The sequence below is a fragment of the Scardinius erythrophthalmus genome (genome assembly GCF_964197995.2).
Source record: "Scardinius erythrophthalmus genome assembly, chromosome: 25".
NCBI classification, from domain to species: domain Eukaryota; kingdom Metazoa; phylum Chordata; class Actinopteri; order Cypriniformes; family Leuciscidae; genus Scardinius; species Scardinius erythrophthalmus.
Window position 1 is genome coordinate 155,591 of NC_138245.1, and position 13,668 is coordinate 169,258.

Here is a 13,668-nt window from a genome sequence, read left to right on the forward strand (position 1 = left end):
GCGTAGATGCTCAGCCCTGGCCGCTTTTAGGGCCTTTTTATAACGTGACATACTGTCTTTCCATGCGATTCTAAAGACCTCTAAGTTGGTTTGTTTCCATTTACGCTCTAAATTACGGGTTTCTCTCTTTAGAACACGCGTAGTATTGTTGTACCATGGTGCTTTACTTTTCTCTCTGACCTTTTTTAATCTAATGGGCGCAACAATATCCAATGATCCAGAGAGAATGGTGCTCATAGTGCTAGTTAATTCCTCAAGTTCATCTGTTTGTTTGGGTTCACTGAGCAGCTGAGACAGATCCGATAAGCTGTTTGAAAAATTATCTATGGTGGATGGAAGGATTGTTCTGCCTAATCGATAACGCGGCGCAGCATGATATATTACAGGAGTACGTAATATGCAAGTTACCATGTAATGGTCAGTGACATCGTCACTTTGTGGAATGATATCTATATCGGTTGGATCGGTTCCATGTGATATAATTAAATCGAGTGTATGATTAAATCGATGAGTCGGTCCGGTAATGTTTTGCTTGACCCCAAAGGAGTTTAATAAATCTGTAAACGCAGCCCCTAACGCATCATTTTGATTATCTACATGGATATTAAAGTCTCCAACAATTAATGCTTTATCGAAGTTAACTAATAGGTCTGAGAGAAAATCTGCAAACTCTTTTAGGAAATCAGCGTAAGGCCCAGGCGGTCTATATACGGTAGCCAAGGCTAGAGATAATAGGGATGTTTTTCGAACATCTAAGAGCGTAACATTTAGTACAAGTACTTCAAATGAAATAAACTTATAACCCGTTTTCTGAGTAACATTGAGAAAATCTCTATAGATTGTTGCAACACCGCCGCCACGACCATTCAGACGGGGCTCGTGCTTATAGGAGTATCCTGCTGGAGTAGACTCATTTAAACCAAAATAATCATTTGGTTTAAGCCAGGTTTCAGTAAGGCAAAGTACATCGAAGCTATTATCTGTGACTATTTCATTTACAATAACTGCCTTAGGTGTGAGTGATCTAATGTTTAGAAGACCTAGCTTTAAAAATTGTTTTTGATTACCAATAGCAACATTTTCTGGTTTAATAACAATTAGATTTTTTCTAGATCCTGCAGTAGATTTATGATTTGATCTCACTAAACGAGGAATAGACACAGTTTCTATGCAATGTTCTACACTATTTATATCAGTTAAATTGGTGCAGCAGAGACTATGATTTGGACTTTTGTTTACTAGTCAAAAGGTATTTAACATTTTGGAGATGTTATCTGACAGAAGATCCGATCCGAATCTGCTTGGGTGTAAGCCATCAGCACGGTAAAGCCTAGGACGCTCCCAAAACAGATTCCAATTATTTACAAAGAGAAGTTTCTGCTCATTGCACCATGACATTAACCATTCATTAAGCGCAAATAATCTACTAAACTTTTCATGACCTAGTCGATACGTGGGAAGCGGTCCTGACACAATAATCGTTATATCAGGCGATGTGCTGCGTACCGTATCGATCAGATTCCTGAAGTCTTTCTTCAGAACTTCCGTCTGGCGCAGTCTGATGTCGGCCCCTCCCGCGTGCAGGACAACGGTTCCGACGCGCTCGTTCAGAATCTCGGGAACGTGAGCAGCGATTTCAGAAACACGAGCACCAGGAAAGCAGTGACTATGCACCTTACTTTTATTTAACGTAACGTGTACGTGTCGAACGATGGAATCGCCGATGATCACAGCATCGCGTTCTGTTTCGCGAAGAGGGGAGAAGCGGTTTTGTGTGGATATCTCGAAAACCGGGAGGGTCGGAGAGAGTTTTCTTGGTCTAGACCTGACTCGCGACTTCCGCTGCGGAAAAATCCAGGCTTCGTGATGGCATGTTGGAGCCGGAGTGAACGAGACCATGGCTGATCGCGACCTCGACGTTCGGGACCGATGTTGAGGAACGCACGGAGTAGACGAGGTCGGAGTCAGCGGGTTAGTAACATTAATCTCTGATTTGTGTGCCTCGGCACGTGATGTTTCGAGAGCCAAACGCCGGTCCCTCAGCTCGGCTTTTCTTACTAAAAGGTCGTGGATCTGTTTCTCAACAGCTTCCAGCTCAGACTGCACCGCATGCAGCTCAAATGTGTCCTCACCTGCACCAAAAGGTAGACTACTTACATTTGATATATTCGCCATTTTAACAGATGGACAGTAAGTTAAGTTAGCAACGACGCTACCAGTGGTGCTATCAATATTAATACTAATTTATGGCTTAAGTCTTGGATATAATCCGTCTTTTCAGTGGTACGGGTGTAGAGTAGACGCACGATAGGCGAAAAAATGTTTGTTTGTAACTTAAATGAGTGCGGAGAAGACGCGTTCAGCCGTGATCCACGGACGTAACCTATAAGAGTATCCAGCGTTGGATCACAAGGCTTGAGACGCGTCTGCTCAACAATCCGCGTTATAACTATGAGGTGAGGAAAAGTAGAAAATGTTCGTTGTAAGTGAGTTTAAAGAGAAATCAAGAATTATAAATCAATCGATGGAGCTCCAAAGACAACAACGCGCTCAGACGCGACGCATGCCTGAGAGTGTGTGTCGAACACCTGAGAGTGTGTGTCGAACACCTGAGAGTGTGTGTCGAACACCTGAGAGTGTGTGTCGAACACCTGAGAGTGTGTGTCGAACACCTGAGAGTGTGTGTCGAACACCTGAGAGTGTTTGTCTAACTCCTGAGAGTGTGTGTCGAACACCTGAGAGTGTGTGTCGAACACCTGAGAGTGTGTCGAACACCTGAGAGTGTGTGTCGAACACCTGAGAGTGTGTGTCGAACACCTGAGAGTGTGTGTCGAACACCTGAGAGTGTGTGTCTAACTCCTGAGAGTGTGTGTCGAACACCTGAGAGTGTGTGTGTCGAACACCTGAGAGTGTGTGTCGAACACCTGAGAGTGTTTGTCTAACTCCTGAGAGTGTGTGTCGAACACCTGAGAGTGTGTGTCGAACACCTGAGAGTGTGTCGAACACCTGAGAGTGTGTGTCGAACACCTGAGAGTGTGTGTCGAACACCTGAGAGTGTGTGTCGAACACCTGAGAGTGTTTGTCTAACTCCTGAGAGTGTGTGTCGAACACCTGAGAGTGTGTGTCGAACACCTGAGAGTGTGTCGAACTCCTGAGAGTGTGTGTGTCGAACACCTGAGAGTGTGTGTCGAACACCTGAGAGTGTGTGTCGAACACCTGAGAGTGTGTGTCGAACACCTGAGAGTGTGTGTCGAACACCTGAGAGTGTTTGTCTAACTCCTGAGAGTGTGTGTCGAACACCTGAGAGTGTGTGTCGAACACCTGAGAGTGTGTCGAACACCTGAGAGTGTGTGTCGAACACCTGAGAGTGTGTGTCGAACTCCTGAGAGTGTGTGTCTAACTCCTGAGAGTGTGTGTCGAACACCTGAGAGTGTGTGTCGAACACCTGAGAGTGTGTCGAACACCTGAGAGTATGTCGAACACCTGAGAATGTGTGTCGAACACCTGAGAGTGTGTGTCGAACACCTGAGAGTGTGTGTCGAACTCAGACTGAGTGTGTTGAACACCTGAGTGTGTGTCGAACACCTGAGAGTGTGTCTAACTCCTGAGAGTGTGTGTCGAACACCTGAGAGCGTGTGTCGAACTCAGACTGAGTGTGTTGAACACCTGAGTGTGTGTGTCGAACACCTGAGAGTGTGTGTCGAACACCTGAGAGCGTGTGTCGAACTCAGACTGAGTGTGTTGAACACCTGAGTGTGTGTGTCGAACACCTGAGAGTGTGTGTCGAACACCTGAGAGTGTGTGTCGAACACCTGAGAGTGTGTGTCGAACACCTGAGAGTGTTTGTCGAACTCAGACTGAGTGTGTTGAACACCTGAGTGTGTGTCGAACACCTGAGAGTGTGTCTAACTCCTGAGAGTGTGTGTCGAACACCTGAGAGCGTGTGTCGAACTCAGACTGAGTGTGTTGAACACCTGAGTGTGTGTGTCGAACACCTGAGAGTGTGTGTCGAACACCTGATAGTGTTTGTCGAACTCAGACTGAGTGTGTTGAACACCTGAGAGTGTGTGTTGAACACCTGAGTGTGTGTGTCGAACACCTGAGAGTGTGTGTCGAACACCTGAGAGTGTGTGTCGAACACCTGAGAGTGTTTGTCGAACTCAGACTGAGTGTGTTGAACACCTGAGTGTGTGTCGAACACCTGAGAGTGTGTCTAACTCCTGAGAGTGTGTGTCGAACACCTGAGAGCGTGTGTCGAACTCAGACTGAGTGTGTTGAACACCTGAGTGTGTGTGTCGAACACCTGAGAGTGTGTCGAACACCTGATAGTGTTTGTCGAACTCAGACTGAGTGTGTTGAACACCTGAGAGTGTGTGTTGAACTCCTGAGTGTGTGTGTTGAACTCCTGAGTGTGTGTGTCGAACACCTGAGAGTGTTTGTCGAACTCAGACTGAGTGTGTTGAACTCCTGAGAGTGTGTGTGTTGAACACCTGAGAGTGTGTCGAACTCCTGAGAGTGTGTGTTGAACACCTGAGAGTGTGTCGAACACCTGAGAGTGTGTGTCGAACACCTGAGAGTGTGTGTGTCGAACACCTGAGAGTGTGTGTGTTGAACTCCTGAGAGTGTGTGTGTTGAACTCCTGAGAGTGTGTGTTGAACACCTGAGAGTGTGTGTCGAACTCCTGAGAGTGTGTGTGTCGAACTCCTGAGAGTGTGTGTCTAACTCCTGAGAGTGTGTGTGTCGAACTCCTGAGAGTGTGTTGAACTCCTGAGAGTGTGTGTTGAACACCTGAGAGTGTGTGTTGAACACCTGAGAGTGTGTGTTGAACACCTGAGAGTGTGTGTGTCGAACTCCTGAGAGTGTGTCTAACTCCTGAGAGTGTGTGTGTCGAACTCCTGAGAGTGTGTGTCTAACTCCTGAGAGTGTGTGTTGAACACCTGAGAGTGTGTGTCTAACTCCTGAGAGTGTGTGTTGAACTCCTGAGAGTGTGTGTTGAACTCCTGAGAGTGTGTGTGTTGAACACCTGAGAGTGTGTGTTGAACTCCTGAGAGTGTGTGTTGAACACCTGAGAGTGTGTGTTGAACACCTGAGAGTGTGTGTTGAACACCTGAGAGTGTGTGTGTCTAACTCCTGAGAGTGTGTCTAACTCCTGAGAGTGTGTGTGTCGAACTCCTGAGAGTGTGTGTCTAACTCCTGAGAGTGTGTGTTGAACACCTGAGAGTGTGTGTCTAACTCCTGAGAGTGTGTGTTGAACTCCTGAGAGTGTGTGTTGAACTCCTGAGAGTGTGTGTGTTGAACACCTGAGAGTGTGTGTTGAACTCCTGAGAGTGTGTGTTGAACTCCTGAGAGTGTGTGTTGAACTCCTGAGAGTGTGTGTGTTGAACACCTGAGAGTGTGTTGAACTCCTGAGAGTGTGTGTTGAACTCCTGAGAGTGTGTGTGTTGAACACCTGAGAGTGTGTCGAACACCTGAGAGTGTGTGTGTTGAACACCTGAGAGTGTGTGTTGAACACCTGAGAGTGTGTGTGTCGAACTCCTGAGAGTGTGTGTCTAACTCCTGAGAGTGTGTGTGTCGAACTCCTGAGAGTGTGTGTCTAACTCCTGAGAGTGTGTGTTGAACACCTGAGAGTGTGTGTCTAACTCCTGAGAGTGTGTTGAACTCCTGAGAGTGTGTGTTGAACACCTGAGAGTGTGTGTGTTGAACACCTGAGAGTGTGTCGAACACCTGAGAGTGTGTGTTGAACACCTGAGAGTGTGTGTTGAACTCCTGAGAGTGTGTGTTGAACTCCTGAGAGTGTGTGTTGAACTCCTGAGAGTGTGTGTGTTGAACACCTGAGAGTGTGTGTTGAACTCCTGAGAGTGTGTTGAACACCTGAGAGTGTGTGTGTTGAACACCTGAGAGTGTGTGTTGAACACCTGAGAGTGTGTGTCGAACACCTGAGAGTGTGTGTCGAACACCTGAGAGTGTGTGTCGAACACCTGAGAGTGTGTGTCGAACACCTGAGAGTGTGTGTTGAACACCTGAGAGTGTGTGTTGAACTCCTGAGAGTGTGTGTTGAACTCCTGAGAGTGTGTGTTGAACACCTGAGAGTGTGTGTGTTGAACACCTGAGAGTGTGTGTCTAACTCCTGAGAGTGTGTGTTGAACACCTGAGTGTGTGTTGAACACCTGAGAGTGTGTGTTGAACTCCTGAGAGTGTGTGTTGAACACCTGAGAGTGTGTGTTGAACACCTGAGAGTGTGTGTCTAACTCCTGAGAGTGTGTGTTGAACACCTGAGAGTGTGTGTTGAACACCTGAGAGTGTGTGTGTTGAACACCTGAGAGTGTGTGTTGAACACCTGAGAGTGTGTGTCGAACACCTGAGAGTGTGTGTCTAACTCCTGAGAGTGTGTGTTGAACACCTGAGAGTGTGTGTTGAACACCTGAGAGTGTGTGTTGAACACCTGAGAGTGTGTGTTGAACTCCTGAGAGTGTGTGTTGAACTCCTGAGAGTGTGTGTTGAACTCCTGAGAGTGTGTGTGTTGAACACCTGAGAGTGTGTGTTGAACTCCTGAGAGTGTGTTGAACACCTGAGAGTGTGTGTGTTGAACACCTGAGAGTGTGTGTCGAACACCTGAGAGTGTGTGTCGAACACCTGAGAGTGTGTGTCGAACACCTGAGAGTGTGTGTTGAACACCTGAGAGTGTGTGTTGAACACCTGAGAGTGTGTGTTGAACTCCTGAGAGTGTGTGTTGAACTCCTGAGAGTGTGTGTTGAACACCTGAGAGTGTGTGTGTTGAACACCTGAGAGTGTGTGTCTAACTCCTGAGAGTGTGTGTTGAACACCTGAGTGTGTGTGTTGAACACCTGAGAGTGTGTGTTGAACTCCTGAGAGTGTGTGTGTTGAACACCTGAGAGTGTGTGTTGAACACCTGAGAGTGTGTGTCTAACTCCTGAGAGTGTGTGTTGAACACCTGAGAGTGTGTGTTGAACACCTGAGAGTGTGTGTTGAACACCTGAGAGTGTGTGTTGAACTCCTGAGAGTGTGTGTTGAACTCCTGAGAGTGTGTGTTGAACTCCTGAGAGTGTGTGTGTTGAACACCTGAGAGTGTGTGTTGAACTCCTGAGAGTGTGTTGAACACCTGAGAGTGTGTGTGTTGAACACCTGAGAGTGTGTGTCGAACACCTGAGAGTGTGTGTCGAACACCTGAGAGTGTGTGTTGAACACCTGAGAGTGTGTTGAACACCTGAGAGTGTGTGTTGAACACCTGAGAGTGTGTGTTGAACTCCTGAGAGTGTGTGTTGAACTCCTGAGAGTGTGTGTTGAACACCTGAGAGTGTGTGTGTTGAACACCTGAGAGTGTGTGTCTAACTCCTGAGAGTGTGTGTTGAACACCTGAGTGTGTGTGTTGAACACCTGAGAGTGTGTGTTGAACTCCTGAGAGTGTGTGTGTTGAACACCTGAGAGTGTGTGTTGAACACCTGAGAGTGTGTGTCTAACTCCTGAGAGTGTGTGTTGAACACCTGAGAGTGTGTGTTGAACACCTGAGAGTGTGTGTGTTGAACACCTGAGAGTGTGTGTTGAACACCTGAGAGTGTGTGTCGAACACCTGAGAGTGTGTGTCTAACTCCTGAGAGTGTGTGTTGAACACCTGAGAGTGTGTGTTGAACACCTGAGAGTCAAGTCAAGTCAAGTCAACTTTATTTATATAGCGCTTTTCACAATACAGATTGTATCAAAGCAGCTTCACAGTATTAAATAAAATAGTACATCAGTGTTTGTTTCTGGTGTAAAACATCCACGTTTGGTAATGCAGATCAATAGCACTGGTGAATCGATTAATCAAATTAAGTATCCCCAACTGAGCAAGCCAAAGGCAACAGTGGCAAGGAACCGAAAAACTCCATTAGGTGACCTAATGGAGAAAAAAAACCTTGGGAGAACCCGGGCTCAGTCGGGGGCCAGTTCTCCTCTGGCGTTTATGAAGTAGAGACCGGATTTAACTGTAAGATTAAAATATTATATGAATGCCTGGCTGAAGAGATGCGTCTTTAATCTAGTTTTAAACTGGGAGAGCGAGTCTGAGCAACGAACAGTATCAGGAAGGCTATTCCAGAGTTTTGGTGCTAAATGTGAAAATGCTCTCCCTCCTTTGGTGGATCTGGATATCCTAGGTATGACCAGAAGCCTCGAATTTAGTGATCTTAAAGAGCGCGATGGATTATAGGGCGATAGAAGATCCGTTAAATAAACTGGAGCTAAGCCGTTTAGGGCTTTATAAGTCAGTAGCAACACCTTGTAATTAATACGGAACTTTATAGGTAACCAATGTAGTGATGATAAAATTGGTGTTATATGGTCAAACTTTCTTGATCTAGTAAGAACTCTAGCGGCGGCATTTTGGACTAACTGTAGCTTGTTTATTGAGGATGCAGGACAACCAGCTAATAAAGCATTACAGTAATCTAGTCTCGAGGTCATGAATGCATGAACTAGCTTTTCTGCATCAGAAACAGATAGCATGTTACGTAATTCTAAGGTGAAAAAATGCTGTTTTTGTAACATATGAAATATGATTTTCAAAAGACAAGTTACAATCTAATATAACACCCAGGTCTTTTACTGTAGAGGATAAAGTAACAGGACACCCTACTATGTTAAAGTTGTATTGTAAGAGGTTTTGTGGGCGGTTTTTTGAACCGATAAGTATTACCTCTGTCTTATCTGGATTTAATAAAAGAAAATTGTGCGTCATCCAATCTTTTATATCTTTAACACACTCTGTCAATTTGGATAATTTAGCGTTTTCATCCGGCCGTGATGAAATATATATCTGAGTGTCATCAGCATAACAATGGAAACTAATTCCATGTTTCCTTATAATATTTCCAAGTGGCAGCATATATATTGAGAATAATAGAGGGCCTAACACAGATCCTTGCGGCACTCCATAGTTTACTGGAGTTATGATAGATTTTTCTCCATTTAAATAGACAAAATGGTAGCGGTCAGATAGGTATGATCTGAACCAGCTTAATGCTTGTCCTTGAACACCGGTATAGTTTTGTAGCCGATCTAAGAGTATTGTGTGATCTATAGTATCGAACGCAGCACTAAGATCAAGTGTGTGTGTTGAACACCTGAGAGTGTGTGTCTAACTCCTGAGAGTGTGTGTTGAACTCCTGAGAGTGTGTGTTGAACACCTGAGAGTGTGTGTTGAACTCCTGAGAGTGTGTGTTGAACTCCTGAGAGTGTGTGTTGAACACCTGAGAGTGTGTGTGTTGAACACCTGAGAGTGTGTGTTGAACTCCTGAGAGTGTGTGTTGAACTCCTGAGAAAGTGTGTTGAACACCTGAGAGTGTGTGTTGAACACCTGAGAGTGTGTGTCGAACTCCTGAGTGTGTTGAACTCCTGAGAGTGTGTGTTGAACACCTGAGAGTGTGTGTGTCGAACACCTGAGAGTGTGTGTGTCGAACACCTGAGAGTGTGTGTTGAACACCTGAGAGTGTGTGTTGAACACCTGAGAGTGTTGAACACCTGAGAGTGTGTGTGTCTAACTCCTGAGAGTGTGTGTTGAACACCTGAGAGTGTGTGTTGAACACCTGAGAGTGTGTGTGTTGAACACCTGAGAGTGTGTGTCGAACTCCTGAGAGTGTGTGTTGAACACCTGAGAGTGTGTGTGTCACACACACCTCCACATCTCCAGCCCAGCACAGTTTATATGGAGATCAATGCAGTGGTCTTGCCTTCCACACTTTGAACTGTCCCAGATTCCCTGACAGAGCGAGTCGAAACAGCGGGACAGCAAACATTGGTCTTATCGCGTGTCATTGGCGTTTACTCTTTAGACAGTGCAGATAGAATAATCGGAAGATAAGATTCTCAGAAGTATCAAAGGGACTTCAGTGGCCGTTCACTCTCACTAACATGTGCCTGGAATGAAGACGACGTGGAAAGCGTTTACTCTAATCTCTAATGTTATTGCACTGCTTTAGCTGAGCTGTATCACCAGATCAAATCTACATATACACTCCTTAAGGCGGGTTCTCTCTTTCTACAGCCTTTCCAGACGTTTCCTCGCCTCCAGCAGGGGACAACACACACACACACACACACACACACACACACACACACACACACACACACACACACACACACACACACACACACACACACACACACACACACACACACACACACAAACTGGTTCCACATGAGTGCTGAATGTGCAGTCAGTCTGTATTAATAACCCACATTCACAAATACAAGTCTGCCATTGTTCTGCCTTCATCTACCTCCCTCAGTGCTGTCACACACACACACACACACACACACACACACACACATACATACATAGAGATAATATGCCAAGACTGACAGAAGGTTATTTCAGAGCCATGTTTTCTCTAATTCCATATCAATAACATTAAGGTAAAGCTAATAAATAAAGAGAGTCGCTCTTGAAGTAGATTTGCACATCAAAAGAAGTAAATCTGTGCGGTGTCTCCTAAAGCTGGAAGAGTTCGGGCCTTTCAGGTCATCATGAAGGATTTGAACTGGTGATAAATGTGCTAGCAATTAAACCCCTTGCACTGAACATCAGGCACTGGTTTGTTTTGAACGGCTCATAAAGAGTAAAGCGCTCTTACCCCGACCCGGAGTGTGTACGCGTACTCCGCCAGTAGCGTAGGGCTGATGATGCGCCACTTGTGTTTGGTTTTCTTGAAATGTGGATCCGGAAAGAGAAAGAACATCTTACTGAGCTGCAGAAAAACAGAAACAAATGAAAGCATAAGGTTACCTGTGATTTGTGGAACTGTACAGCATCTGTTAAGGAAGATAGTTGCTCTACTCTTACTATTTTTACCAAATCTTTTTATGGCAGTAATAGTGAGAGAGTAATACATAATTCCGCAACTTTGAAAGTGAAGTTCCTTAAAACTACCAGCTTGTCATAATTTAAACGGTTAAAGTCAAGAAATCTTGTCTATAGCGCTGAGCTCGAGAAGAAACTTTGATGGAGCCTTTTGTCACGGTAAATGAGCTTGTTGCTGTAGAAGAACTACTGAACTACTGCTGAACTACTGCTGTCTTCAGCCGCTCTCAGCGCCACCTTGTGCTCTGGAGGAGGAAATGCTCAAACTCTGAAGCGTTATGATCTCCGACTGAGTCCTATAGTTAGCTGGCTTCTACGTAGTGTTAATTTTGTCAGCTACTTTTTAATGTAGCCTTAGTCCTGTGTCAAATGTCATTTTTAGCTTTTATCATATTTAGTCAATCTATCCTGGTTTTTGTTTAGTCAAGTCTCAGGGGCTGTTTACACGACACCGGTTTCAACAAAAAACTGAAGACATTTTTTGCGTTTTGGCTGTTCATTTACACGACAACAGCGTTTTGGTGGCCTGAAAACGCAAACTTTTGAAAACTGGTTTCAAAATGCAAGTTGGATGGATATGGATAGGTCTATAATAATATTTATTTTTAATTAAGCAAAAGCACGTAATTAAGAAATGATTATATTATCATATTGCCTATTATTGCGCATGATGTTGCCTATAGACAGCATACAAATTAAGTTTTCTATTATCAATAAATGATGAAAGAATATGTAACATAAAATAACAGGCCTACAAGAAAACATTTTCACCCATCCCAGCCTTTTAAATCCATTCACTGATTGTGTCTTTATTATTATTACTATTATTATTAATATTTTTATTATGCCTATTAAACCTAAATAAAATAAAGTGTTAAATTCCCGTAGAGTGAATTTCCCGTAAAAATTTCAGTGCGCCAGAATAATCAAAGCTTTATTGGCATGACTGTTGGGCATCTATACACTATATTGCCAAGAGTATTGGGACATCCCTAACCCTAACCCAAACCCAAACCATTGAATTCAGGTGTTCCAATAACTTCCATGGCCATTGGCCACAGTTGTATAAATCAAGCACTAGGAATGCAGACGCTTCTACAAACATCTGTGAAAGAATGGGTCGCTCTCAGGAGCTCAGTGAATTAAAATGTCCTCACTACTAAATTTTCCACGGTCAGCTGTTAGTGGTATTATAACAAAGTGGAAGCAATTGGGAACAGCAACTCAGCCACGCAGTGGTAGGCTTTGTAAAATCCCAGAGCAGGTCAGCGCATACTGAGGCTCACAGTACGCAGAAGTCGCCAACTTTCTGCAATCAGTAGCTACAGACCTCCAAACTTCTGTGGGCTTCAGATTAACAGTGCATAGAGCTTCATTGAATGATGGTGTAAAGCATGAGATGCAGTGGTGTAAAGCGTGGGGTGCAGTGGTGTAAAGAGTGAGATGCAGTGGTGTAAAGCGTGGGATGCAGTGGTGTAAAGCGTGGGATGCAGTGGTGTAAAGAGTGAGATGCAGTGGAGTAAAGCGTGAGATGCAGTGGTGTAAAGCGTGGGATGCAGTGGTGTAAAGAGTGAGATGCAGTGGTGTAAAGAGTGAGATGCAGTGGTGTAAAGCGTGGGATGCAGTGGTGTAAAGCGTGGGATGCAGTGGTGTAAAGCGTGGGATGCAGTGGTGTAAAGCGTGGGATGCAGTGGTGTAAAGAGTGAGATGCAGTGGAGTAAAGCGTGGGATGCAGTGGTGTAAAGCGTGTGATGCAGTGGTGTAAAGAGTGAGATGCAGTGGTGTAAAGCGTGGGATGCAGTGGAGTAAAGCGTGAGATGCAGTGGAGTAAAGCGTGTGATGCAGTGGTGTAAAGCGTGTGATGCAGTGGTGTAAAGCGTGGGATGCAGTGGTGTAAAGCGTGGGATGCAGTGGTGTAAAGCGTGTGATGCAGTGGTGTAAAGCGTGGGATGCAGTGGTGTAAAGCATGGGATGCAGTGGTGTAAAGCGTGTGATGCAGTGGTGTAAAGTGTGTGATGCAGTGGAGTAAAGCGTGTGATGCAGTGGTGTAAAGCGTGGGATGCAGTGGTGTAAAGAGTGAGATGCAGTGGAGTAAAGCGTGGGATGCAGTGGTGTAAAGCGTGGGATGCAGTGGAGTAAAGCGTGGGATGCAGTGGTGTAAAGCGTGGGATGCAGTGGAGTAAAGCGTGGGATGCAGTGGTGTAAAGCGTGGGATGCAGTGGTGTAAAGAGTGAGATGCAGTGGAGTAAAGCGTGAGATGCAGTGGAGTAAAGCGTGAGATGCAGTGGAGTAAAGCGTGTGATGCAGTGGTGTAAAGCGTGGGATGCAGTGGTGTAAAGCGTGGGATGCAGTGGTGTAAAGCGTGTGATGCAGTGGTGTAAAGAGTGAGATGCAGTGGTGTAAAGCGTGGGATGCAGTGGAGTAAAGCGTGAGATGCAGTGGAGTAAAGCGTGTGATGCAGTGGTGTAAAGCGTGGGATGCAGTGGTGTAAAGCGTGGGATGCAGTGGTGTAAAGCGTGTGATGCAGTGGTGTAAAGCGTGTGATGCAGTGGAGTAAAGCGTGTGATGCAGTGGTGTAAAGCGTGTGATGCAGTGGTGTAAAGCGTGTGATGCAGTGGTGTAAAGCGTGTGATGCAGTGGAGTAAAGCGTGTGATGCAGTGGTGTAAAGCGTGGGATGCAGTGGTGTAAAGAGTGAGATGCAGTGGAGTAAAGCATGGGATGCAGTGGTGTAAAGCGTGGGATGCAGTGGAGTAAAGCGCGAGATGCAGTGGAGTAAAGCGTGTGATGCAGTGGTGTAAAGCGTGGGATGCAG

At 45.4% G+C, this 13,668-nt stretch overlaps 1 protein-coding gene across 2 annotated transcripts in view; it reads right to left on the bottom strand.

The window, feature by feature from the left end:
- The window catches only part of mettl1 (methyltransferase 1, tRNA methylguanosine), a 53,586-nt gene that overhangs the window by 6,551 nt on the left and 33,367 nt on the right, over positions 1-13,668 (bottom strand). For both annotated transcript variants that reach the window (XM_081357056.1, XM_081357057.1), the window contains exon 4: positions 10,629-10,742. In XM_081357056.1, the coding sequence (XP_081213182.1) occupies positions 10,629-10,742 (114 nt within the window). The remainder of the gene's footprint in view (positions 1-10,628; positions 10,743-13,668) is intronic.